The sequence below is a fragment of the Crassostrea angulata genome, chromosome 10 (assembly GCF_025612915.1).
Source record: "Crassostrea angulata isolate pt1a10 chromosome 10, ASM2561291v2, whole genome shotgun sequence".
NCBI classification, from domain to species: domain Eukaryota; kingdom Metazoa; phylum Mollusca; class Bivalvia; order Ostreida; family Ostreidae; genus Magallana; species Magallana angulata.
Genome location: NC_069120.1, coordinates 482,539 through 509,127, shown reverse-complemented (window position 1 = coordinate 509,127; position 26,589 = coordinate 482,539). Strand labels below are relative to the sequence as shown.

Genomic DNA, 26,589 nt, shown 5'->3' with positions numbered 1-26,589 from the left:
TTCTCCCACAATGCATTAGAAAATGTACGTGGCATGAGTGCGCATGTGTTTCACCGGATGTCATTCTTCTGTACGTGGCAAACATTTCGTATGTTTTGACTCGTGTTAAAACAGTACCTACAGTATTTCAGTTGACGAAAAATTTGTTAAATTCATAATCAATTTAGACAGATTCTTGAGAAGTATTCAGGTAAAGCTACCATCTTAAGTTCTTTTAATGTCGTATATCCTGGCCATACCGGTGTGCAGTTTTGCCATTGAGATTGACAGACTGGTGAATGACTGGGATGTGTAGAATCTAGGTTTTGTGAATGAGTTTATCTGATAAAATTCAACTTTATGGTATATTTGGAACATTGGGGTTGATACTTTAACAAGTAATTATAACGTGGATGTATGGGATATTATCCTGCATTGATGAGTGTCGGGTAATTTGATATTGGTGACTGATGAGGCTAAGGAACTCTTTGATGAAAGAATCTGAGTAAAAACATTATGATAGGGAATTGTTAGAAAAATGAAATGTAATAAGGGCTAAATCACATTTCCTATTTCTGTTTCCCAATTTTTGTCATGGAGACAGCTGTTTGGCAACAGAAATCCAGTAGGACACCTTTTGAGTGATGTGTGAACCCACTGATTGATATTCAGATGTAATACAGGATGCTCATTCGTTGACTCCTTTAATTCACAGACTAGCAAGAAGACAATGACACAATGAATCCAAACTATCCCGGAAGTACTCAAGGACAGATGCCGCCCACAGGGTATGGAGCTCCCGGGATGAATCCTGGACAGATGCGACCCCCGGGACCAGGACCAATGAATAACCCAGGTAAGACATTCAAGTTATATTTCATACATATACAAACTAGGCCCAGTGAATCACCCTGGAGGTAAGACATTCAGCATGCAACTTATTATATGGCCCAATTAATGATCTAGGAGTTGAAGCATTCAGTATACAACTTTAAGGCCCGATTAATAATTTAACAGGTAAGGCATTCAGTATATATCTCATACATATACAAACCAGACCCATGAATTACTCGGAAATGAAACGTTTAGTGTATTGAAGAACCCCCACCCACACCACTCTACAATGAAACCCCAAATGTCAAAAATTGATGCTCAACAAATAATGACATTTTTAGTTATTATCGGACTGTGTTTGAAAAATGCTGAAAGAAAATAATTGCATACAAGTTATTAAGTTCCTTTATAAATATTGTTAAGCATTTCCTGTTAATGATGTACTGTATTTCCACAGGTTATGGTGCACCACCTAAGCCGGGACCAGGCCAGTATGGGATGCCACCTGCATCCAACGGACCCCAGTATCCAAACATGGGCCCACCTGGGTAAGGAGAAATAATTTGAGTTCAGGAAAATGCATAATATGTTGAATATCTGTTTATACATAAATGTCAGTTCAAGTGCATGTCCAAGTAGCGCAGTGGAAAATGCACAAGCTTATCACTGCTTCAACCTGAGTTTCCAGCTTTCTCCCACATCAATGACCCCATTGTGCTAACATCCATGCCAATTATTAATATAAATTGTAGAATTTGTTTATCAATGATTGTAAAATAAATACAGTGTAGTTAGTTAATTCAGTGCTAGTTTTGTCTGATTTGAGTTTGTTGCCTATGTGACAGGAATGTTCCTGGTAAGCCACCAGTCAGCATGCACAACAACATGGCTCCTGGACTCCCTCCCCAGGCCCGGCCCTCCCCAATGATGCCCCCTTCATCGTCAAGTCAGGTACGCACTTTGATTGAATATGTCATTTACGCACTTTGATTGAATATGTCATTTACAATAAACAATTTCAAATTTCTAGAAAGCTGCTTCAAATAAAGCTGTTGTTATTTTGTAGTTTACATTCAGTTTACTTTTTCCAGATTTCAAATGGGATGAATGCTATGCATATATCACAGCCAAGAGGACCTGCTCCAAATGTGAGTAACTTGAATATTGTAGCTTTTGTTTTATCACAATAAACCATCTGATGAATTGTTTTACATACTATACACTTGACACTCATATTTCAGCAGCCAAACATTGGTTCCCCAGGGCAACCTCGCATGGGTCCCCCCAGTGGGTTGCCACCAACAAGTCAAATGGGAGGCATGCCCAGACAACCAGCAAATAATATGGGAGGTCCAATGTCTGGTCCCCCAACAAATCAGTTTGGAGGCCCCCCAACGAGCCAATATGGAGGTGCCCCACCGACAAGCCAATATGGAGGTGTTCCACCTACAAGTCAGTATGGAGGTGCTCCACCTACAAGTCAATATGGAGGTGCCCCACCCACAAGTCAGTATGGAGGTGCCCCACCCACAAGTCAATATGGAGGTGCCCCACCCACAAGTCAGTATGGAGGTGCTCCACCTACAAGTCAATATGGAGGTGCCCCACCCACAAGTCAGTATGGGGGTGCCCCATCCACAACTCATACAGGAGGAATGTCTGGTCCTATGCCAAGACAAGGAATGCCTCCACCTACATCTTCCAGCACTGGCATGCCTCCTCAAAGCAGGCCAGGCTTCCCCCCTGCACCATCCACAGGGGCCCATCAGAGTCCTCCTTCAGGAATGACAATGACAGACCGATATGGACAGGGACCACCAAGTGGACCTCCGTCAGGGCCAAGCATGATGTCTCCATCTGGTCCTGGATCGTTTCCTCCACCACCAGGACCTGGCAACTTTCCCCAGGGGAATCAGGCTGGACCCGGGCAGTTTCCCCCTCAACCAGGCCAAACTCCTCCAGGGCAGTTCCCCCCTCAACCAGGTCAAGCTCCCCCAGGGCAGATGCCCCCTCAACCAGGACAGCCCCGGTATCCCGGGGGAACAATGCCTGGACAGTCCTTCCCGCCCAACTATCCAGGGGGCCAGCCTATGTCAGGCCCTGGAGGAATGCAGCAGCCCGCTGGGCCAAAGAAGCTGGACCCTGATCAGATGCCCAGCCCAGTAAGTATATTTTGTAGGTGTTCACCATATCTACTGTATATGATTCTATTTAGCCCTGTAGATATATCCTGGTGTTTAATGTTTAACTATTGTTAGTTAGAGAATTGCACCTTTTCCAGCAATTAGCCTGTAATGTTTTTTCTCTGTAGATTCAAGTGATAGATGATGACAGAGCCAACAGAAGTGGGAATTTCCAAACAACCAAAGGAGCTGTGCCACCATTGGTCACAACAGATTTTGTGGTGCAAGATCAAGGTACAGAAATATTTACATATACAGTCAAAACTGCTGAAGCGGCCACCCCTATTAAGCAGTCACTTTTCTTATGCGGTAGTTTTATTTCCTCCTGATGAAAAATCCTATATAATTGCCTCTAAAAAGCGGTCACCTGTCTAACGCGGTTAGCAGTCATCATATTTTGATCTGAAACTGTACAATCGACATGCATGCGGTCTTTTTGGCCGGTCACATGATTTACACCCGGGGATTTTAAACATGGCCTCCGAATGTCGGGTAATAGATGTAAACAATAATTATACACTTGAGGGGAGAGAAACCAAATTAATCGATGTATTTATAATACATAATTGGCAGATCAGATACGAATGGGAATCAAGTGAATTGTTTAAACATATATTAACAATGTTTGTTTTATAAACATGAATGAAATAGGTGTCAAAAATGTCCGCGGCGAGGCAAGAGAAAATTGCTTGATTTAACAATGTGATTTTGAGTTCAGATATGGTCGGTTAAAATCTGAATTGTTTATTTGTATTAAAAATGTTTGTTTTCTATATATAGGGTATTCATGAAAATAGATAGTGTTATAATTGTGAAAATGTCAGCGACAAGGTTTTACCACGTAATGACTTTTTTCAATATTCAATAATTTAAAAAAATGTAAAAATTGCATGCACGATTCATTGTTATGTATTTGTACTTATTTGTAAATATACTATAAAAAAACATTTAATCAGTTACTTTATCTATCATTTTGATAAATTATTGTTTTATTATGATAATTGTTTTAATAAGGTATTTGATGTTGGCAAATTCAAAAGTCTCTATTCAAAGGTCACCTCTGTTAAGAGGTCACTTTGGGTGCCTCCCGCAGGTGACTGCTTAATACAAGTTTGACTGTACATGAAATCAATGTTTGTTGTATTTCATGTATTGTAGGAAACTGTAACCCTCGTTTTATGAGGTCCACTCTATATAATGTGCCCTGTACCTCGGATATGATAAAGAGTTGTCACATACCTTTTGCACTCAGCATTAGTCCATTTGCCAAGCTTCCAGAAGAAGAGGTTTGTATTTTTTTATGACCTTGTACACAATTAGAAAATTTCCTGATGAATTTAACTCTTAATCATACTCGCCATGATGGCCCCTCCCCTGAACATTATGTGAATGGCTTGAAAAGCTTAATTTTATTTCTAACCATGAGCCATAAATTACAGACCCCCCCCCCCCCCTCCCCCATTGAGGTACTGATAATATAATGAGCCATTTATTACAGTACAATCCGCCCATTGTGAACCTCGGGGAGACAGGTCCGGTGCGGTGCAAGAGATGCAAGGCCTACATGAACCCCAACATGATGTTTATTGATGGTGGGCGTCGGTTCCAGTGTGTGTTCTGTGGCGCCGCCACTGACGGTGAGAGCTTTACCTTTAGATCTTGATTTGACCCACAAAATACATGCAATTCACTTCATACAATAAGGTAAAGTGTGTCATTTTTTTGGGATGCTTGTTAAGGCTATTATTGCCAAACTGCCAAAAAATAGCTAATAAATACCTGTTATACATATTAGTAAATTATGAAGTTGCTGAAATTATGCTAGTCAAAATGAGCGACATATCCCAGTTTTTGATAATCAATAAGGTTTACACCTGTCAAAATAACCTGCTTTACGGTATTTGATGTGGGTCTGCTTTGCGTTATAGTGCCAGCGGAGTACTTTGCCCATTTAGACCACACAGGAAAGAGAATTGACACGTATGACAGACCAGAGCTTTGCCTTGGCTCGTACGAGTTTGTAGCCACAAAAGATTATTGTAAGGTATGATATCAGTAAAATCTCTCAGTACACTATACTCCATGTCTCGTAAAATATGTTGTAATATTTCAGTATTTGTCAGCTATGAGTTATCAAAAGTTCTGTGACTGCTTCATACATGGCACATGAATTGTGTGTATTTTGTCAATGTTTTGTGATATTTTGTAGAATGGAGCATTGCCAAATGCGCCAGCATTTATTTTCATGATTGATGTCTCATACAACAGTATAAAAAGTGGGCTTGTCCATCTAATATGTGAAAGGTTAAAAGAAGATATCTTGGTGAATTTGCCAAAGTAAGTCATGAAACAGAACTCAATATGTTTATTAATCCCTGCATATATTCATTAAATACATGTATTGTTTGAGATTGGCAATTATTTATTATTAGTAATTCAAAACTTTTTCCCTTTATTGTTTTAGAAATAAACCTAACTATAAGCAATTAGTAAAAATGTTTTATTTTATCATTTTTTAGAGAGGTTGGACAGGAAGAATCCGAGGTCAGAGTCGGCTTTGTGACGTACGCTAAAGAGATTCACTTCTACAATGTCAAGGTCAGTATCAAAATGGTGATCTTAGATTCTCTTTCACAATACAAATGGGAGTGTCAGACCTGTGGTTCAGATTCATTTTTACTGTGTTAAAGTTTGAGATTTCACTTCCTTGTCTGTACATGTTACCACAGTTTTGTTTTGTGGTTGTAGGGAAACCTTGCTCAGCCTCAGATGTTGGTTGTCTCCGACTTGAATGATGTGTTTGTGCCGTTACTGGACGGATTCTTGGTAAAGCTTTCTGAATCGGAGGCGGTCATTGACAGCTTGTTGTCCCAGATTCCAGAGATGTTCGCGGAGTCGCGGGAGACGGAAACGGTGCTAGGACCAGTCATACAGGCCGGACTGGATGCGCTTAAGTCGGCAGACCGTAGCGGGAAGCTGTACATATTCCACACCTCACTGCCCATTGCCGAGGCACCCGGAAAATTAAAGAACAGGGACGATAGGAAACTGCTGGGAACCGAAAAAGAAAAGGTGAGACATGTGCAAATTCATACTAGATAACCTTTAAATAACTTGTTATTCAGGTCAAAGATATTTTAATTGTGGTATTTATTAAATTAGATATAAATTTATTAAAACAAATATAGTTTATTTCAAAATCTGTTGATTATAGGTACATGTATGACCCTTTAGGTTTATATTGCAGACAATTTTGACCCCCCAGAACAACTTCTACACAAAGCTTGGTCAGGATTGTGTGGGCGTGGGATGTAGTGTGGACTTGTTCCTGTTTCCCAATGCCTACGTGGATGTCGCCACGATATCAGAAGTGTGTAGACTGACGGGAGGAAACCTGTACAAATACAGCTACTTTCAGGTGAGTGAAACTAAAGGTTAATAGCACAGAAAGAAACAGGGAAACACAGGTACAGGTACACACAGGTGCTTGGAGATATGTTCACACACACATAATGTAGACAAATACATGTATGCATTTATCCTATTCTCATGGACCTTGTTGCTCACAGACATAAAGCTGGTGTTGTCGTGCTTTCCTAGGTGAATCCTGAAGAGAGAGTAAGTTTCTGTGTGTGGAGTAGTGCTCACCCTGTGTGTATTAATTTGATCAATGACCCAGTGCTGTGGTTTTCTCGGGTTGGGCACTAGATGTAATAGTCTAACTCTCCCTCTGTGTGTCTGATATTTTTGTAAGGTGTTTAAAGGTGTTATTGACAACAAATAATGCCAATATCTGTAAATAGCTTATGATTTGGCCTTCATTTTTAGGCTGATCTGGATGGGGAACGATTCCTTGAAGACCTGAAGTACAATGTGATGAACCAATCGGCTTTTGACGCTATTTTACGTGTTCGGGCCAGCACAGGTACGCAAGCACACAATTCTCTCTCATTGCAAGGATAATCATGATATCCCTTTCAATTTCTATAAAGGTTTGGTATATGAAATGGTTGTTTTGTAATAAAGAAGTACAATTTTCTTCACATTGCTTGCAGGCATCCGAGCTGTGGACTTCCTTGGTAACTTTTACATGTCCAACACGACGGATGTTGAAATGGCGGCCATAGACCGAGAGCAGTCTATGAACGTGGAGATTAAGCATGATGACAAACTAAATGAGGCGGACGGTGCTTTTATTCAGGTAAAACACTCACCTTGTACCCAATTATTTGGTATCATTCAATATAATTACACGTCAGGAGTTTGGCGCTGCTCTGGCATAGCTGCATTTCTAGAGAAATGAGGAATTTAGTCAAACTTTATTGGGAAAAATATGTTGATAAAGCTTTAAGCTGCTGACAGTAGATATATAGGGACTGGTGTTGGCTGTTTGTAGGTGGCGGTGCTGTACACCAGTGTCGGGGGACAGAGGAGGTTACGCATCCACAACCTGGCCCTGAACTGCTGCACTCAGATGGCTGACCTCTTCAGGAACACCGAACTAGATACTCTCATCAACTACATGGCCAAACACGGTAAGCTGTGGCTGAAACTGCCAATAATCATCCAATTATAGAACAAGTGTCCAGTGGTTGTTCAAGTTTAGTAGTCAATAATTCTTTGTAGAGAACTCCTGTAGAAAAACTCTTGTTCTGTTGTGTTGGTAGCCAGTATGTATTGTATCCTGGGATTGTACCGGTAATGTCATTACATTCTTGGATTGTAATGTCAATTCTTTCTTTGTAGCTGTCAGGACCAGTTTGAACTCTAACCCTAAACAGGTGAGGGAGGGAATCATGAGTCAGGTGGCCCAGATTCTGGCCTGTTACAGGAAGAACTGCTCCACCCCCGCCCCCATGGGTCAGCTGATTCTGCCCGAGTCCATGAAGCTCCTACCACTCTACTCTAATTGTGTCGTCAAGAGTGATGCTCTACAGGGCGGTGAGTACCTGGCCCAAGTCCTTGTTGTTTTATCTCAGTAGATACTGTCTTTTAACTTTGTGTGATTGAGCGCCATGAAGATTTTTATCTGAAGAATGTTCCTGTATGTGTCATAAACGGTTATATGTTTGATTTCCAGGGTCTGAAATCTCGACAGATGACAGAAGTTTCCTAATGCTCAAACTTAACTCCATGGATGTGTCTTCAACTCAAGTGTTCTTCTATCCCAGATTAATACCAATGGTGAGATATATTTTTATTTCCATGACAACAGAAAATATGCACATTAGAAATGTACATATATATTTTGAATCGCAAAAGTTCCTCTTTTCAAATACTGTATACAGGGAAATATTCTCCCTGATTTATTTTCTTTCCTTTCGCCCTCGTTTTCATCGGGCGAATTTAAGACTGGGCCAATTCCAATGTCTCAAATTATCTCCCCTTAAACACAATAGTGTCTTGGCTAATTCAAGATGGGGCAGAACTGTTTGCATTTGTTGAAGGGCGAAAATTACACGGGGTGAAAATAACCCAGTATACAGTAACTTGTAAATGTTTCTGTAGAAACCTTATTTTATTTGAGTAATTAGTTCTATAATGCCACTGTTTTGTATTAAATCATGAGACTATGACCTCTGAACTTTTTCTGTTATGATATTGTTAACAGATATTTGATCCGCAAGTAATGTGTCTTGCGATTTTATATGATATTGACTCCACACATTTCATTAGAAATAAACAGTATACAATGTTTTGTCAGAGTTGCATGATTTTCTTCAATGCATTGAATGCTGTATTGACCAAAAGAGCATTAGATATGTCTCTAAGTATTTCTGTCTGGTTTTTAGCATGACTTGGAATCCCACGGTGACCGTATTCCTGCAGCCATTCGGTGCTCGGTAGAGCGACTCAGGGATAACGGAGTGTACCTCCTAGGTATGGTATACATGTCAAATCAGTACTTGTACCCTGTTATAGTTAATCTAAATATCTCTGTAACTGAATGCTTGCCTACCCAGTATCACATTATGGCATGTTACACAGACTTGTCTCAATTACAGAGAATGTTCTGTCTGTGTTCTTTAGTTTGTAACTTTGAATGCTACACTATCATATCGTTACATAAACTTGTTATAATTGATTATATAAACTTGTTGTAATTAATTACATAAACTTGTTACAATTGATTACATAAACTTGTTATGATTACAGAGAACGGTCTGTCTATGTTCTTGTGGATCGGACACAATGTGGAGCCTCAGTGGGTCCAGAAGGTGTTCTCAGTACAGAGTGCTGCCCAGATAGACATTGATAAGGTAAGCCACAGCCCGTTCTTGATTCTGTAGAAAACTTTAGATTTATTCATGCTACATTCCATATTATAAATTCAATGTATTAATAGTAAAACATGCTTATAACAAAGTGTCAGGGTTAGGCGATTTTGTTATAAGCGTAATTTGTTATATATGTCCGTTTTAATGCATGACTGTAATAAAGTCACAGGGAATGAAAATAACTTCTCTGTAAGCGTCAATTCATTATAAGCATGTTCACTATAACTTGTTTTACTGTACAACAATCTACATTCCATGTTACAGATTTAGTTCAATTGTTGTTATTCCATGTGTTTGGAAATTTCTGTTTTTCAGTGTAAATTGAATGACCTTGATAATCCAGTATCACAGAAATTAAGAGACGCCATTAATTCAATACGAGGCGAACGCTGTAGATACATGAAGGTGAGTTCTACTTTCTTCTGTTGCTCTGAATTTTGTTCATTTGGAAGAGATAAATCTTTATATAGAATTGAAATGTACAACAGAACTGTTTTCTGATTGCAGTTAACAATTGTGCGACAGAGAGACAAGCTGGAGCCTTGGTTTAACCACTTCCTTGTCGAAGACAAGGGAAATAACGGCAGTGCATCTTATGTAGACTTCTTGCGTCACATTTATGGTGAAATTCGGAACTTACTGAGCTAAAATAAAACGTGCGGAGAATGAGATTCTGATAATATATTGAACCTGCAATTCATGAAGGGAGAGCTGTGAATCGGGGGATGCCGGATGTGTATATTTTTGATAGATTATGAGATGTGTAAACTTTGGCGAACATCTCCAGATGTGTGATCAATAAGCTATGATTTGATTGGCTGTGACTAAGAGCTCTGTGATAGGAGATAAACTGGTTCTCTAGTCAGAGCCAGTACCCACACCATGAGCTGCCGAAATCATAACAAAATCAACAATGTTCTAATCCATTGCCATTCGAGGTTACATAACCTTAATACAAACATTCTGATGCTGTAGATTACTGATTGAGACATTGTCTAAAACCATGTACATTTCTCTCGTACACTGCAGGAGTTTTACGAACGCTTTAAACAAAATTATTTATTCCTGACTTGTTTTGTTATGCATTATATTTAACCATTATTGATGATAGGTGAATGTTGTGGATGGGAATTTTATTGTCATTGAATTTTTATTTCCTAATTTATGTCATACTTCTTTCATTGTTTACTCCTCTCTGTCAGAAGTGAGAGTGAAATAGTTACAAACAGGTAGTAAATAGGGGGCTGAGAGCAGCCGTTGTCCGCGTGTGATGACTGAGATTGTGATATTGTATGTGTTTCTAATCACTACTTGGCTTGAATGAAAGGTCTAACTTGTTATTCTAGTCCAGAGGCAGAGCTCTCCCTGTATAGTAGGTTGTTAACACTACAGACACTGTGGAATGAGAGCTTCACACCATTAAATTACAATTGGCAATTAAATATGTCGAAGAACAAATGGTCTTTTGTTTTCCTTTTGGTAAATAGGTATTAACAGTCTCCAATTTTCTCCACTATAATCTATATTTCATGATAGTATTTAAATTGCAAAAATGAATTCAAACAGAAAATTTGAGGTTAATTCAAAAACATGGGGCATACACAATACAAATTAGGGTAAACAGCGTTTATATATGATCTTTGGTATTGTCAGCACTTGTATAAATTGTGCATGCCAATACAATGTACATTGGCGATGAAGATCTGGTAGGGAACATCAATATAAAGGACCCAAACCATTATTTATAGCTGAAGATCTAAATCGTAATTCCAATCAACAAAAGAATGCACTAGTTCTTATTGAACTGAATTGTTTCACGACACTGTGAGGCTAACTGAACATATTATTGGTTTCAACCAATCAAAGAGGAACAAATTAGTACATGCAGTGATGTCGTTTTTACTGCTCTAAATTTAACCACAATAAAAATACATGTGGAACTTGTCAGAAGTGTTTGGAATTATCATTAATATTTCTGTTTTAGTGGCTGAGAGAACTATTCTATATGAATATACTTAACATTTTACGATTAACAATGACTCGAGGCTCTATCAATCTGCATGATGTTACAGTTGCAAACTTTGTACAACATTTTCTATTAAGTTGTATACCGGTACGAGTAGGAGTCAGTGCAAATTAGTTAATTTTCATACTCATTGATTTAAACAATAAAATGCTTTCGTTGGCGATTCATGCGGGAAATTTGAGGTCGACATCATCATAATTATTTCGTGCGGTCCATGATATTTCTTCGTCGCTGTAGGTTTCAACCAATCGATAAACAGGGCATGTAGATTTCATTTTGGCTGTTTCAATATTGACTATAATTTTCCTTAAGGTCGGTAGCGGGTTTAAAATTTTGCGCCCTCTGCGCAGGGTATTGCGCATTACTGTCGTAAAACGCAAATGTAAAGTAAAATGTTCAAATATACAGGTTATCATGTAACATTTTTATGCTAAAAAAATGACTTATCAAAAAATTATATTTAGTGAAAAGAATCGTTAGAATAATGTCAGAAGTATTTTAATCATCTCGCCGCTTCTTCAAAATCGACGTTATTGTCATCGGAATCAACGTCTTACGATGACGTCAGTTGATACTCTGACGTAACAATTGACAAAAATAAACGTCGTGCACTTTCTATTGCAGCGTCAATAATTAAAATCAAAACTAATTTGCAAAATAAAAAATTATACTCGATCCTTCTACGTTCTGTGTGAGTGGAAAGGTATTTTTCTTTTACTACAAAAAAATTGAATTTGATCGTAAACATCCTTTTTTTTTTTTTTTTTTATACATTTCTATTTGTAAAATGGCTGGCACGGCACGTTTATAGGATCAAACTATGAGGGCGGATAGCATAAAAACCATCCGTTCAATTTCGTTTTAATTTGGCAAAAGGTTTACTTATACGTTAACCTTTCATCGCTGAAAATTAAAAGAAAATCGTATGTTTGTAATTTCTTCAATATGAAATTGAAAATGAAAACCCTCATTTTCCTATATAATCCTATATAGAATGTTGGTGATGAATCGGACATACGACCAAAATTTGAGCGCGGCAAACGGATAAACTATCCGGTCAATTTACTTTATATTTTGCACATAGTTTACTCATAAGTTGGCATTTCACTGTAAAAAAAATTAAAGGAAATCGTATGTTTGAAACATTCTCCCCCGAGACTCCTTAAGAAATACAGGGAATCGTACATGGTAAATGAAAATATTGCATTACGAAGAACACATACAATGAACATAGCAGTAAATATTTTCAAGGAATGAATACGAAAGGTATTACATTTATTCCTTGAAAATTTTGACAACTGTCTGTCAAAAGTCTTGTAGAGGGTGAACAATACACAAACACGGTCTTCATGGCTCAGGTTCAGGGCAACTGTACAATAGACCACAAACACTTCAATTTGTTTTTCTAATTTATATAAGAATCATTATTGTTCACATATTGGATACATGTATAAAAAGTAAAAATTGTTATGTACATTTGTAATTTCATAATGCTTAATCATCAACAAAATCGAGGTAATATAAAGAATTTTCACAGCATTGCACATTTATACACATACTTCGATCTAATTACAAAAACTATGCCATCTGATGGCTTATAATAAAATAATTTATGCCGATTTATCTAAGAAAGTCAGATTTGTTGTCTCCCTGTCCAGAATTCAGGAGAGAGACGAGTTTAAAATTTCCAGCGTCTGGTCTTTAAGAGAAAGTCCGATCTGATCAAAGTAGTGGTGGAATCTGTCAACAAAGAAAAGAACAGTGAATGATTAAAAATGATCATATATATATAGAGAGAGAGAGAGAGAGAGAGAGAGAGAGAGAGAGAGAGAGAGAGAGAGACACACACGTAACTCACTGCTTTGCAGTTCTCAAATCTCATGAATTTGGAGACCACAACTTGCAAATTCTTTTAGAGAAAAATTTTCATGAAAGATTGAACTCAATTCTTACAAATAAAGCACATGTACAGATTATCTGATTTTGAATGACTAGAGATTTAATGCTCCTTGCCAATGATGAGAGTGTCTCTATTTTCAAAGATGCTGAATTAACACATTACATACCACTGACCTTGGGTCACTACAGAAAACATAACCCTGACCTTTGGTCACTAATGAAAACATAACCCTGACCTTGGGTCACTAAAGAAACATAACCCTGACCTTGGGTTGCTAAAGAAACATAACCCTGACCTTGGGTTGCTAAAGAAACATAACCCTGACCTTGGGTCACTGAAGAAACATAACCCTGACCTTGGGTCACTAAAGTAACATAACCCTGACCTTGGGTTGCTAAAGAAACATAACCCTGACCTTGGGTTGCTAAAGAAACATAACCCTGACCTTGGGTCACTAAAGAAACATAACCCTGACCTTCTCTTGAGCTTGGCGGCCTGTCGGATCTGTTCGTCTCGAGTGATGGATCTGAAGTAGGGGAGATAATCACACATGGCCGCTGCTCTTGGGACCGATAGAGGTAGACTAGACATCACATTGCTGTACGCCTTGTCGATCGTACTCTGAGACCTGCAAACAGTCCAAGTTTTATTTGTACACTGGTTGTATCATACTACATTTACATGTATCAAATTGTTGAACAATCTGGCATTCTACTAAGCAACATATTTAGACATCAGATAAACATGCTTAAATAAAAAATAATTCATTCTCATTCTTGGTTATAAAGCAATCCTTGACATCAAGAACTAAATTCCACAGCAATGTGCTTTAAAAATAAATTCACTGATAAAAAATACTGGTACATAATGCATGTACCATTACAATTACGAATGATGGAAAAAAAACTTCAGACACTAAACAGCAATAAAAGGACGACCAACCTAGTATCTGGACAGGCTATTCCCCGAGTTAATGTTGAGGTCCTTCCCTTGAGGACAGGGATTGTAAACCGTTCATCCTGGACCAGCCCTCGAGTGACCTGTCTCAGCCTGTGATTGAGTGTACTCAGACTCGCCCACTGGACGCTCGCACACACCTCACTCAGATGGTCCTGCATCCACAGTTCTGAGTGCTCGTGAATCAGTGGATCCTCTGTCATCCCGTTTACACTGTTCTGATCTCCCACAATCCTCTCTTCCAGTGACCTCATTGTGTCTGTGAATGAGATACTGTCATAGAAGTCAGCAAACCCACTCAGAGCCCCAACCAGCTCAGGTGAATTCTCCTCTCTTTGTTTGTGTTTGGGAGTTTCCTCCACAATGGCACTGGTCTGGGCCACATCTGTGGACTCGCTGTCCGATCCCTCACTGTCGTACAAATCGGACGTCATTTTGATGCGCCTCCTTTTGGTTTTAACGGGAGACGGGACTTCCTTTTTTGGTCCTAGATTTTCTACAGTGACTTTGTTTAAAGGAAGCATGTCTAGATGATGTCCATAAAGAAGATCAACCTTCAGCTTCAGGTATTGTTGACAAGCCAGAATAGCCAGTTCTTCCTCTCTGCTACCACCATCCTGTTGGAAAATACAAACACATAAAAAATACATTAACAGTAAATACACTGTATATGTATCATGTGTCAATACAATCAATACAGCCAAGCAATCAGGACATTGGAAGATTGTCAATCTCAATAAATAGAATACCTGCTCACACATACCTGTACAGTTTTGTTAAGGAAGCCAAGAATGCCATTTTCATTCTTGATGGGCAGGCCTAGCATGCTTTCCAGACAGGAAATGTTCACAGGGGGACATTTCTGGGCTTCCATCAGAACTTTCTCTCCGGTAGGGGGTTCCAGGTTCGAGCTCTCGTCGTCACTGATCAGCTGTTGTCGTTTACAGGCGATAGGTTTGATTGACACAAAGTCGTCGTCATCGTCATCATTGATCGTACCAACACCCGTCCTGGTTGCTTTCTTTGACACGGCCAACATGTCCTGGGAGCACGAGTTTTCATCAATCACGGCAAGGTTTGTTACCATTTCCTGAGGGGTCTCCCTCTCCTTGATTGACCTCCTGACCTTTTGACCTCCACCAGAGTTCACCCAGAGCTGCAGTGTCAGAAGAACTCGTCTGATGTCCGAGTTAAAAATAGAAACAAGATTGACGATTTCATCCCAGTCCATTCTTATGTTCTCTGTTAGGGCAACCAGCCGTAAATAACAGGAGGTTGGAATCTGAAATTCAAAGAACATACAAATCAATTATTATACCTTCATGTTAAATACTGAAATCTTATTGTCTAAGACACAGTTTAAAATCTGTTCTATTACCCTTAGCAATACACTTGGCAATGGGTAACACTATATAAAAAGTGCCTGTTCAGGAGGGTAACAGTTGAAAATGACACCCCTCGAAAACCACTGTTAACTGAGGTGCAGCAGAGTTTCGAGGGGTTTCAATTTCAAGTGTTGCTCTTCCAAATTGGCACTATTTATTCTATTATACTGCAAATGAATGTCTTAATTTTAAAGAAAACTTTTCTGCTTTTATATAAGAATGACGTGAATTCTACTGCAAACCTTACGCACATAATATAATAATTTGTTGTGTTACCCTTTGCCAAGTGTGTTGCTAACGCTAAGGGTAATAGAACAGATTATAAACTGCATCTAAACCAATCAGATTTCAGTATTTAACATGAAGGTATAATAAAACAAATTGTTACATGCGCATAAATTATGTGACAGTGTGTATGGTTTGCTGTAGAATTCACATCTGCAGTAAAGTTTTTATTAAAATTAAGACATACAGCATAATAAAATAAATAGTACCTAATTTGGGGGGCAACATTTGAAATTGACATCCCTCGAAAACCATTGTTAAACTCTGCTTCGCGTTGGTTGACAATGGTTTTCTCGGGGGTGTCAATTTCAACTGTTTCCCTCCCAAACAGGCACTATTTATATAATGTCATAGTTCTGTGAAATTTATGCTTTTCATCTGAATAAACATAAATCATCTGATGTTCTTAGCTGTGATCATTTAAACAGTTTATAAACAAAACATTTGTAGAATCTTTAGTTGCAAGTCCTATCTTTAATAGGGTAAAAAATATGTACATATACTGATCACTCCTGACAAAAGGAAATGGGCCTAATTACACTAAAAAAAAATTCAGTATTTGTAGATTTATAAACATTTATTTGCTTCAATGATTTCTCAAGCATATATAGAGTACATGTAGCTAGCTGCATAAAACAGGAAAACTTCTTGATTTCTTACCATGGGAGGGACTCGGAACTTGTATTGTTCAAACCGTCCATCAAACTTTTGTGGTAGAGAGCTGTCGTTGCTGGTCAGAATGATGGGTATCTTCGTGGAATCCATGAAGTTCTTGACCGCTGCCCAGAAACCTTTGTCAAACGCTTCAAACACTAAGTCAACCTGCAACACGTAAACAAACATCTCAAACATGTCACACACAAATGTATGTGTTAGATTATAAAATATATATGAAGTCTTGTCAACGCTTCACACACTAGGTGAACAAATAACCTTTAAACAAAAAATAAATCTCTCCAAACTGCAATTTTACAAAACTTTTTTTCCACAATGTACATTTGTCAGAGATATTTGTCTTTGATTATAAAAATATAGAGACAATCATTTGCAATTTTCGTGAAGTTAAAAAAGGGTTATGAAAATGTGTTTATCAGTGTTTTGAGCTGCTGAGCAAGGTTTGTTTATAACATTCATAAATTAAGTTCTATGTACATCTGTAATAGACAGTATATAATGGTGTATTAACTGGGTTTTTATTTGACATCTTATGAGCAAATTTTTAGACATCTTATGAACAAAAATATGGCTCAGTGGTAAAACAAAAAATAGAAATTTTTATGTTTGTTTGAATGACTTATGTCATGGGTTTGACCCTCCAATCTGCTGTCTTATTATCTGACACCAATCTCCAATTTGCTTACATTTCACTGACATGATAAAATTTGAATGGTAATTTTTTTTTCAATTTGTAAACAACCTTGATGATTTTGCAATTTTTTTCCCCAATTTTCTTCAGTATAGACACAGTATGAAGACAACTTTTAAGGGAGATAACACACTTTAAATGGAGTTTAGCAGGCTGAGTATTGGACATACTAATCAGAGAGAGAGAGAGAGAGAGAGGAGAGAGAGAGAGAGAGAGAGAGAGAGAGAGAGAGAGAGAGAGCTTTTCACATGGCAAACACAAAACAAACAAGTAAACAGCTAGTTAATAAATCATTGATAAATTCTAATAAATAAAGTTACATCATCAAACAGAATTGAATCTAATTAATAAGTTACAACTTCAACAAACAAGATGAATAAATCAAGTTACCTCATCAAACAAAATGAATAAATCAAGTTACCTCATCAAACAAGATGAATAAATCAAGTTATCTCATCAAACAAGAGGAATAAATCAAGTTACCTCATCAAACAAGAGAAATAAATCAAGTTACCTCATCAGAGGAATAAATCAAGTTACCTCATCAAACAAGAGGAATAAATCAAGTTACCTCATCAAACAAGATGTTACCTCATCAAACAAGATGAATAAATCAAGTTACCTCATCAAACAAGATAAATAAATCAAGTTACCTCATCAAACAAGATAAATAAATCAACTAACCTCTTCAAACAAGATAAATAATTAAGTTACCTCATCAAACAAGATGAGCGAGGTACAGGAGAGGTTCAGACTCTTCTTCTTCTCTAGAGGAGGATCCGTCTTCGCTCCATCATCCACCTTCTTCCTCTTCTTTGGCTCTTTTTCCTCCTTGTATTCAGTGTCTTCCTCCAGCTTCCTCTTCTTCCTGCCCACTTTCTCTTTTACCTCAGTACTGTGTGAAGTGGCAGATGGCTGATTCCCTGCCTTCTTGAACAAATTGGTGAAGAATGTCGGTTTTGATTTGGAAGGAACATCTGCATTAGTATCTGGTGAAGATGAAAGTAAAATACAAATTTAAGAAACAAGATTTATCAGTTTGGTCTAATAAAAATAATGGTTTCTTTATATGTACATAGTGAAATCACGAAATAGCAAAGTGACAAATTAACAAGATTTTGAGTATTAATTTTCCATGATTACACATAAATGAAGTGCATTTTTTGGTACGTACTGTTTTTGTGTTTTTTGGGCGTGCCGGCTCCACTGAAGTGGTGCTTGGACACCTGCTGGGACTGAGTGGCCTCTTGAAGCTGAGCCAGGATTCTCTTTCCATTCCGACTGGATGACGCATTCACCTCAAACACCTACAAAACCACAACAAAAATAATTAATGTGGTAGGTCAATATCTCAATTCAAAATTCAAAAATTAAATTTGATAGACCAAAAATTTTAACTCATGAAAAATATTCATTTTTCAACAAAACTAGAAAACTGACCAGTCAGGAAGGGCCCCGCTATGACAATTAATATAGAGAAGTGAAAAAAACTTTGAATTCCATCCTCTTTATATTAACAATGATGAAAAATAAATGCCCGGCAGAAGATGTAAAGAACTGGAATATATAGGATCTCGTGATTTGTAGTTGGATATGATTTTCATCCAACAATTAAAGTGTTTTTTTCTTGAGCCTTAGTGAGGGGATAAAACACACAAGTTGGATAAAAATCATATTATACTACAAATCATGAGATTCTATTTATCCCATATTTTATACATCGCAATCAATGTTTACACTGTTTATAAAACTCTACATTATTTTTACTTCATTATGCCTAGGCAAATCCCATTGTAAAGTCACAACTGTGGGATATCAAAAAAATATCAAATGAGTCATATCCACGGGATAAAGTGGGTTAACATGGGATGAAATAAAATTTGTTAAAAAAACAAAGAATTGATACCAATGCAATGATACCTAGGCTTTGCCTCTATTCAATAAAATTATCATAAATCATTGTGTATGGTATTTTAACCAAAAAAATATGAATATTATATTTCAAATCCATATTTCAAAGAATGTACACAATACTACACATCATTCAAAATTGACCTTAACTTCAAAACAAAGTTCATTTGCAGACACAGGCAGTGCAGTAATTAATCTCAATGTGACAGATAAAGATAAAGCTTAGGATTTTCTTCCTGTGGAAGGTTAATTAATCCCAAAGGACAAATATTGCACAGCCTTCCATGTATACAATGGTAACATTCTCAGCAGTTATCTCTCTTTGCCCATTCATTCTCAGCAGTTATCTCTCTTTGCCCATTCTTCATGCATAGTTAGGAATCTACCCCACCACCCCAGCTCCAAACCAGAAGACATAGAGAACCAAACTTAGCATCAAAATATGTATTTCTGCCTACTGAACTACCATACCAAATTTGAACTTGATTGGGCAACCATAAAAAAAGTTATTAGAAAAAAACAGGAAATTTGTGGACGGAAGAGTGACAGACGGACGGACAGAAGGACGGACGGACAGAGTGATTACTATAGGGCACCCGCAAATCCTTGCGGGGCCCTAATTATTCCTTTACAAAATAACCCCCCCCCCCCCAAAAAAAAAAGAAATAAAAAATGAATAAACAAAAATACAAAAAAACATTAGAGACCTTTACTTTCACAGACAACATTCTCTAGAACTGCAAGTTTCATTTGACAGAAAATTAGATCTTTCTAAATAGAGAAGTTGATTTATTACTTTAAATCCCAGTTCTTGGGCCAGAGCATAAACAGAGGCAGTTTTCCCGACCCCGAGGGGCCCGGTCAGCATGGCGGTGTTACAGAGCCTGTCCCCTTCCCCCTCGGAGTCGCTATCTAGGTCAAAGTCACTGGCATCGTCCGCCCACCACTCCTCCTCTAGCTCTGGAAACAGACATGTAATCTGGAGTCGGTACAAACTCATTGTAAATAAGCAATGATTACACATGTACACAAATAAAGAGTAGACTTTTTGAAATACACCCTTATACTGTTTAACTGGTTGGATTTGCAGCATTGCATAAAAATAGTGTTAAATATTATTCTTTATCAATTAAGAAGTCGGACACATAAAATGTATCTAATTTAAAACCAAATTTTCATCTGCAGAAAACCCAGCTACTGAATAATCTGTTTGAACATTTACCTTCCTCTTTGTGGGACTTCTTCTTCTCCTTCATCATCATCAGCTTGGCTCGCTTGGCCTCCTTATCCAGACACTGCTTCCACTCGAGCAGCCATGCCCTCAGCCGCTTGATGACCGCCGAGTTCCCGATGATCTCGGACGAGTGGAGGGGCTGGTACTTCTCCGGCCAGGACAGAGCAGGCAGCACTGGAAGAGAGAACAATACAGTAAACGACAATGATAAATAAAACAAAATTGGAGAAAAATACAAAGGATAGAGCAGGCAGCACTGGAACAGAAGATGACATTGACAAAACAGTAAACACAGAAACAGAGGTCATTCAAATTCAGAAGTTCAGGCAGACATACACTGATTGGTCCAGTAATTGGACTTCTGTAGGGATGTATAAAAACATTCATCATTAAGTCATCCATGTAAGATTACAAGATGTTATACAATAATCATCAGTCTCGCACCATTTTCCAGTTTGTCCTCTTTCTTGTCCGGGTCGACTTTGGATTCCGGGCTCCCTCCCACATCTATAATCTCAATCATTTCCTTCCTTCTCCTCAAGCTTCGCCGGGGTTTTTCTTTCTCTGTTTTCCCTTTCATTTCTTTTCCCTTTGATTTCCCTTCTGTGAATCATTAAGAATAATTTACTACGACACCCTTATACTTAATAAAATTGAGTCACAGGGGTCTAACTATATCTGATCAATCTATCTTAGCATACTTTTAATTATAAATTAGATCTATCTCAGATTTATAGGTTAAACAAGCACCTGTTTCTTCAATGACCTCCTCATCCTGTTTCTCCTTCAGAATGGTGTACATCTTCTGGGTGGGGAATGAGGGACAGGCCTGGCTTATCTCTTTCAGTAAACAGCTGACTACATTCTCCTTGAATTTCTCACTCTGTAATGGTATCTGTAAATCAGAAACAGCTCAAGATTAAATAATGTTTCTATGTCAAAGACAATTCTTAATCTATCAGTATTTAAGAAATAGCAATGCAATGTTTAAGTAAAGAGTGAAAATTATCATAAGTACATCATAATTAATCTTCATTGTTGTTTTGTATGATCTATTCCTATTTATAGACAAGATTTGCCATCAGACTGAAGCTTACTGGACTTTTTTTCTGACAGTTCATCAATGGCTGTCCTGCTTTCAGATTAAGACTCCACATCTGTGTGATCTTTGAACAGAACTCCACTCCAGCCACTGTTTTAAGAATGACGTTCTCCACACTCCACATCTTGGAGCAGGATCTCTGTTGAACATGGTTGTCCCGGGGGAATGGTGGATACAGAGCTACCGCAGTTGATGCCGCGACGGTGGCAGACTGCTTTAACTCCGCCGGAATTCCACTCATCAAGAATGCCCGCTTTAATTTCTCCGCCTCTGGATCCAACTCCCTCTTGACTGGACTGTTGACAACATTGGATTTCTTTTTCAAAAATATTGGTGCGATGTTCTTCACTTCTGTTACAAAGAAGGATATATAAAGTCAATGTATCGCACTCGTTTCAATAAAAGAACTGCAGTAATCTTTGTAAAGAAAACAAACTGTAATCAACAAACAAAACTGTAATGAAGACAAAGTTCTACAGGCACTCTGTGCCGGACACTGGTCAGTGACAGAGATAACTGACCTGGTTTTTTGGCAGCCCCCTGTTTCTGACTCCCAGCCCTCCTGTTGGGTTTGGTGGGGGTGTAACAGGAATCATTGGTGTCTTCATCGTCCAACTCCACAACCTCTAGTTCCTTCATACTCTTCTGTCTGTCTGACAACCTACAGTTGACAAGTAATGAACTACATGTATTTAAAACATACTAAAAAACGGTTTATTTCAAAGCCCTTCAAACTTCTACTTCTTTTGTAAAGTTGCACATGTGCTTTAGAGATTACCTATCAATTAAAACTCATTGTTATGTGTAGCCATTAATTAACCTTTTTGATCTTTTTACAACCTTCAACCTCATAAATATGTTTTACAACAATACTCAAAACATCCATGAACGTAATAATATATAAATAGTGCCTGTTTGGGAGGGTAACAGTTGAAATTGACACCCCGAGAAAACCATTGTCAACCGACGCGAAGCGGAGGTTGACAATGGTTTTCGAGGGGTGTCAATTTCAACTGTTATCCTCCCAAACAGGCACTATTTATTTTGTTATACTGAATGTCTTTTTTAAAATTTTTAAGAAAATTTTACTGCTTTTATATAGGAATAACGTGAATTCAACAGCGAACCGTACGCGCATAATTTTTGCGCATGTAACATTTTTTAATGTTACCCGTTGCCAAGTGCGTTGCTAACGCTGAGGGTAATAGTAAATATTATTAACTGCATCTTAACCAATCAGATTTCAGTATTTAACATGAAAGTATAACAAATGTTGTTGATATACAAAAGGCACAAGAAACTGGCATGTTATAACATGCTAAAAAATAAAAAGAATTTTTCCATTTTGTCTCCAACATAGATTTGCAGATCTTTGTTTTACCTGGAGCTGCGCCTGCGACCCCTGGAATCCCCAGTCTCCGAGTCAGATTTGACCTCTATCACCTCATTGTCAGCTGTTTCTCTGCCCTTGATTGGTTTTCTCCGAGACCCTTTGGTTTTTTGGTCAGCTGATTTTTGATGTGTTTTGCCCTGACTCTTTTTCTTGATCTCCTGAATCCTCTTGGCTTTCTCTAACAACTGCTGAGCCTTACTCTGTCTCTGTAATTGATGAAAATGGTAAAATCATCTTAAAAAGCCCCTCCAATAAACAAACCTAATAAGGTTAAGAACAAGGACCCTGTACCTTGGCCTTCTCCTTTGACTTGGGGGTCAGAGACTCATCCTGACTGCTTCCACTGCTGCTCTTTAAGCACCTTGGGATGAAAATGTTTTAATTACTTAAAAAGAATTTAACAGTTGTTTGTTTAAGTTCATATATTTATCGACATATTTTCGCTGTTAAATATCATAAAACCTTGATAGGGTACCTGATGAATTTCATCCTAATGGGGGATTCGGGCTCCTGGTTCTGTAGAAGTTTGACTTTATACTTCTGTCTGAGGGACTTTCTTCTCTCCGCAAGACTCGGGGTGGATTTCTCCACCTTGTTTGTTGCTATTCCATCCTCAAACACCTGACTTGAGTTGGGACTGGACAGACTGGGGCTCTCCGGGGTCGTCTCCTTGATTCCAGTTTTAAATGATCCCTTTGGACGGCCCCTTTTTCTCCTCTCTGGTTCTGGAGTGCCGGTACTTTCTGCAGTTGATTTTTCTGAGGACTTCTCTACAGGTTCCTTCACAGCCTTACTCATCTGCAGGCCCCCCTTAGAGAAGCTGAGAGTGGCCTGGGATGTCTTCTGCTTGACAGACTTGTCTTGTGTGTTAATACCATGAAGGAACAAGTTTTTCTTCTCCTCTTCTTCTTTCTCCTCTTCTGTTAGTACTTTGGTCTCTGATTTTGGTTTCAGTTCCTCTGATTGTTTTTCTCTTTTAGTTTTTTTGCCATTCTGACCTTTGACATCAACTGGACTATCATCCAATACAATAATCTCTGAACTGAGAACTTCAATGATCTCCTCACTATGGTGTTTCTTCAGCGACCTGTTTGCCTTTTTAGCCACTTGTTTTGTTTCCATTTTCTCCTTTCCTCTTCTCTCACTTGGGGGTTCAATAGGTTCGTGAATGATAGCTTTGATATATGAAACATTATTTCTTGTCTTGGGAGGAGCAGGCTGCCATTTTTTATCACTGCCAACTTTTGAGAAGAAGTTTGTGATGGAGGGGTAATGTTTGGGCATTGGAATATCAGTCCCATCTTCCACACCTGGTGTGGACACCACCTCCACTGTGCGTGACTGAGAATCCCCACCCTGCGAGTCTTTGTGTGCAATTGTCCCCGTCTCTGGTGAATTGATTGTGTTCAGATAATCCAGATAGCTGACTTCCTTCACATTCTCCATCTCCTCTGGTTTGTCGTTCACTACATGATTCCCACTCACTGCCTCCTTTTGATCAGCAGCAGCAGAAGACTGATTGGATTTTCTATGTCGACCTCTCGTCTTTGTCCCTGGTCCTTCCTTGCTGTTATCAGTAAACTCACTCCTTTGCTGGTCCTCCTTCATACAATGACTGGTTTTCTGCCCCTGCTTATTCCAATTGCCATCTGTTTCATCCAAATCATCCTCCTTGTCGTCTTCAATATGAGCTGCCTTGCTGAGAAAATCTTGGTAGCTAACTTCTGTTACATTAGTTTCTTCCTTTTTATCAATTTCCTTATTAATAAGATCAATGCCTATGTCTACATCACCATTCAGTATGTGACTGCCGTTCATTCCACCATCACTGAGGATAGAAACATCTGCCATGTTTGTACAAATGTCTGATAAATTCAAGGACTTACTCACAGTTTTCCCAGCATCGGGTTCCTTCTTCTTCTTTTTCAGCTTATTTTTCTTTTTTGTACTTTTGTCTAGGGTCTTCTCTTTAGGTGTCCTACATTTTTCAATGTCAATCCTTTTATTCCATTCAAGGTTCTTTGGTGTGCCCTGTGTCATCTTCTGTCCCTCACCTTCCTCCCCTCTCTCTGTGGACCCTTTAGGAGGAGTAGACAAGCCTGTAGCCGACGTATTCTCTACTTTATTCACCTGATCTGGCACACAACTATCTGGAATTTCCTCACCATTGATCTTAAGTGTGGCTTTGCTGAATCTATCCTCTTTAATCCCTTTCTCCTTATTTGAAGTCTCTGAGACATTTTCTTCTACTTCTTCACAATGAAGGTCTGCTTTCTTTTTTGTTTCACATGCTTTGTTTCCCTCAACCTTTTCCTGACTAACTTTTGTTCCAGTGGTTTCGCCTTTCTTTCTTTTCAGCAAGTTCTTCCTTGGAGCAGTTTTCTTATTCTCTCCATCATCTTCGTCTGACTCCTGGTCCTTTGATATTGTCCTCTTTCTTTTCTTCAGAGTTTTTCCTTCATTTTTGATTGAGGTTTTCTTTGATACATTTTCTTTAGTGCTGGTATCCTGAAAAAGTTTAGTTTTAGTCCTTTATGTATCACAAATATTATAGTATATACAGTAGTAGCTTTTCTACGAGATAAACAAAAGAAATATGTACCTTTCCATTGCAAGATATTCCCAAGGTCTGAGCATTGTTTTCTTTTTTACAGAAGAAGCCCAGCAGGTCTTTTGGTTTTGTTGTCAGATTTTTTGGAGGCGTTTTGAAGAAGTCTAAAATTGACCGCTGAGGTGTGTTGGTTTCTTCAGACATCTTGAGTATCTAACAACATTATAACAGAGTAATATTTGATAAATGAAAATAACTTGGACTTAAACAAAACCATTCTAACCAAATTAAACGTTCAACCATTCAGTCAGTTTGTTTGTATCTGGAAACCCTGAGTGTATTGGTTTAAAAATTTTGCTAAAAAAATCAATGATATATTTGAGTAAGATTAATCAGTAAACAATATTTTTTTATTTACTATATCGGTACATGTACTGTCAAAATTCTCTTTTTTTCAAGCAAATATTATACAAAGCACACGTCATATTCCTGTTTAGTATTGTTTACACATTTACCTGACTATTCTCCCTAGCCACCTCATAATCTGTCATATCAACATCTACCGGTATCTGTGTCTTTAGTTTTTAGCTCTTACCCTGAAAACATGAATGTATCAGTTATTTACAGAATTAACAAGTAAATCAGCATATAATCTGAATACACATATAAAGGAAAAACCTTGCAGCCTAATTAAAATATGGGATATCTGTGCTAAATAACATACGACGGATATAATCGTAAATTCTACTGCTTTTGATAATTAGAGTCTTCAAAGATGTTTGAAAAAAACTTCGAAATATTAAGATCAAGGAAATATTCCCTGAAATAACAAAGCTGTCCTCTACAAATCTAACGAAGATAGCTGAATTTCTTGCTACATTTTTAAGCACTTCTTCATACAAGGAACTATCGAATGGAGTTCTTAAACCAACTATAACCCAGCTGTTGTTAACAGCTTTTCTTTGCAACTGTAAGCCACAAAGAAGAAAGAAAGTCTTTGTTGTTAAATCACACAGAAAACAAAGAAGAAGTTGGTGATATTTTACATAATGCAATACACAAAATCAAACGAAGAAGTGATCAATCGCATTTCTTTAATATATTCACAAAACCAACTTACCGCTTACTCTATCGAACTTGGCGCGAATCGAAAATGAATGCAGTGACCTTCACCTTTTGCATAATATTAAGTCGTACTTCAGCTG

The 26,589-nt window shown here is 38.0% G+C and overlaps 2 protein-coding genes across 4 annotated transcripts; one reads left to right on the top strand and one right to left on the bottom strand.

Annotated features, from left to right (window-relative positions):
• Positions 1-43: 43 nt before the first annotated feature.
• Positions 44-10,732, top strand: LOC128166760 (protein transport protein Sec24C-like). 3 transcript variants are annotated; one of them, XM_052832119.1, is made up of 24 exons: positions 44-190; positions 695-835; positions 1,271-1,361; positions 1,659-1,764; positions 1,905-1,961; positions 2,058-2,975; positions 3,125-3,230; positions 4,155-4,282; positions 4,495-4,633; positions 4,925-5,040; positions 5,206-5,333; positions 5,516-5,594; positions 5,745-6,068; positions 6,244-6,414; positions 6,597-6,614; positions 6,825-6,921; positions 7,052-7,197; positions 7,393-7,531; positions 7,743-7,937; positions 8,077-8,180; positions 8,789-8,876; positions 9,153-9,256; positions 9,590-9,679; positions 9,782-10,732. In XM_052832119.1, the coding sequence occupies exons 2-24, from the start codon at positions 718-720 to the stop codon at positions 9,920-9,922; spliced, it is 3,603 nt and encodes a 1,200-aa protein (XP_052688079.1). In that variant the 5' UTR covers positions 44-190; positions 695-717; the 3' UTR covers positions 9,923-10,732. The 3 variants fall into 3 exon arrangements, with proteins under 3 accessions (XP_052688079.1, XP_052688078.1, XP_052688080.1); XM_052832118.1 differs by having other exon boundaries at positions 2,055-2,975; XM_052832120.1 differs by lacking the exon at positions 6,597-6,614 and having other exon boundaries at positions 2,055-2,975.
• Positions 10,733-12,680: 1,948 nt separating this feature from the next.
• On the bottom strand, positions 12,681-26,589 carry LOC128165555 (ATPase family AAA domain-containing protein 5-like). The gene is made up of 19 exons (XM_052830207.1): positions 26,505-26,589; positions 25,900-25,980; positions 25,436-25,597; positions 23,309-25,341; positions 23,125-23,194; positions 22,822-23,039; positions 21,962-22,101; positions 21,436-21,791; positions 21,089-21,233; positions 20,783-20,941; positions 20,327-20,512; positions 19,901-20,064; positions 18,368-18,500; positions 17,908-18,182; positions 16,488-16,649; positions 14,921-15,439; positions 14,143-14,774; positions 13,676-13,828; positions 12,681-13,040 (listed from the first exon to the last, which is right to left on the bottom strand). Exons 2-19 carry the CDS (start codon positions 25,933-25,935, stop codon positions 12,962-12,964), a joined length of 5,622 nt encoding a protein of 1,873 aa, XP_052686167.1. The 5' UTR covers positions 25,936-25,980; positions 26,505-26,589; the 3' UTR covers positions 12,681-12,961.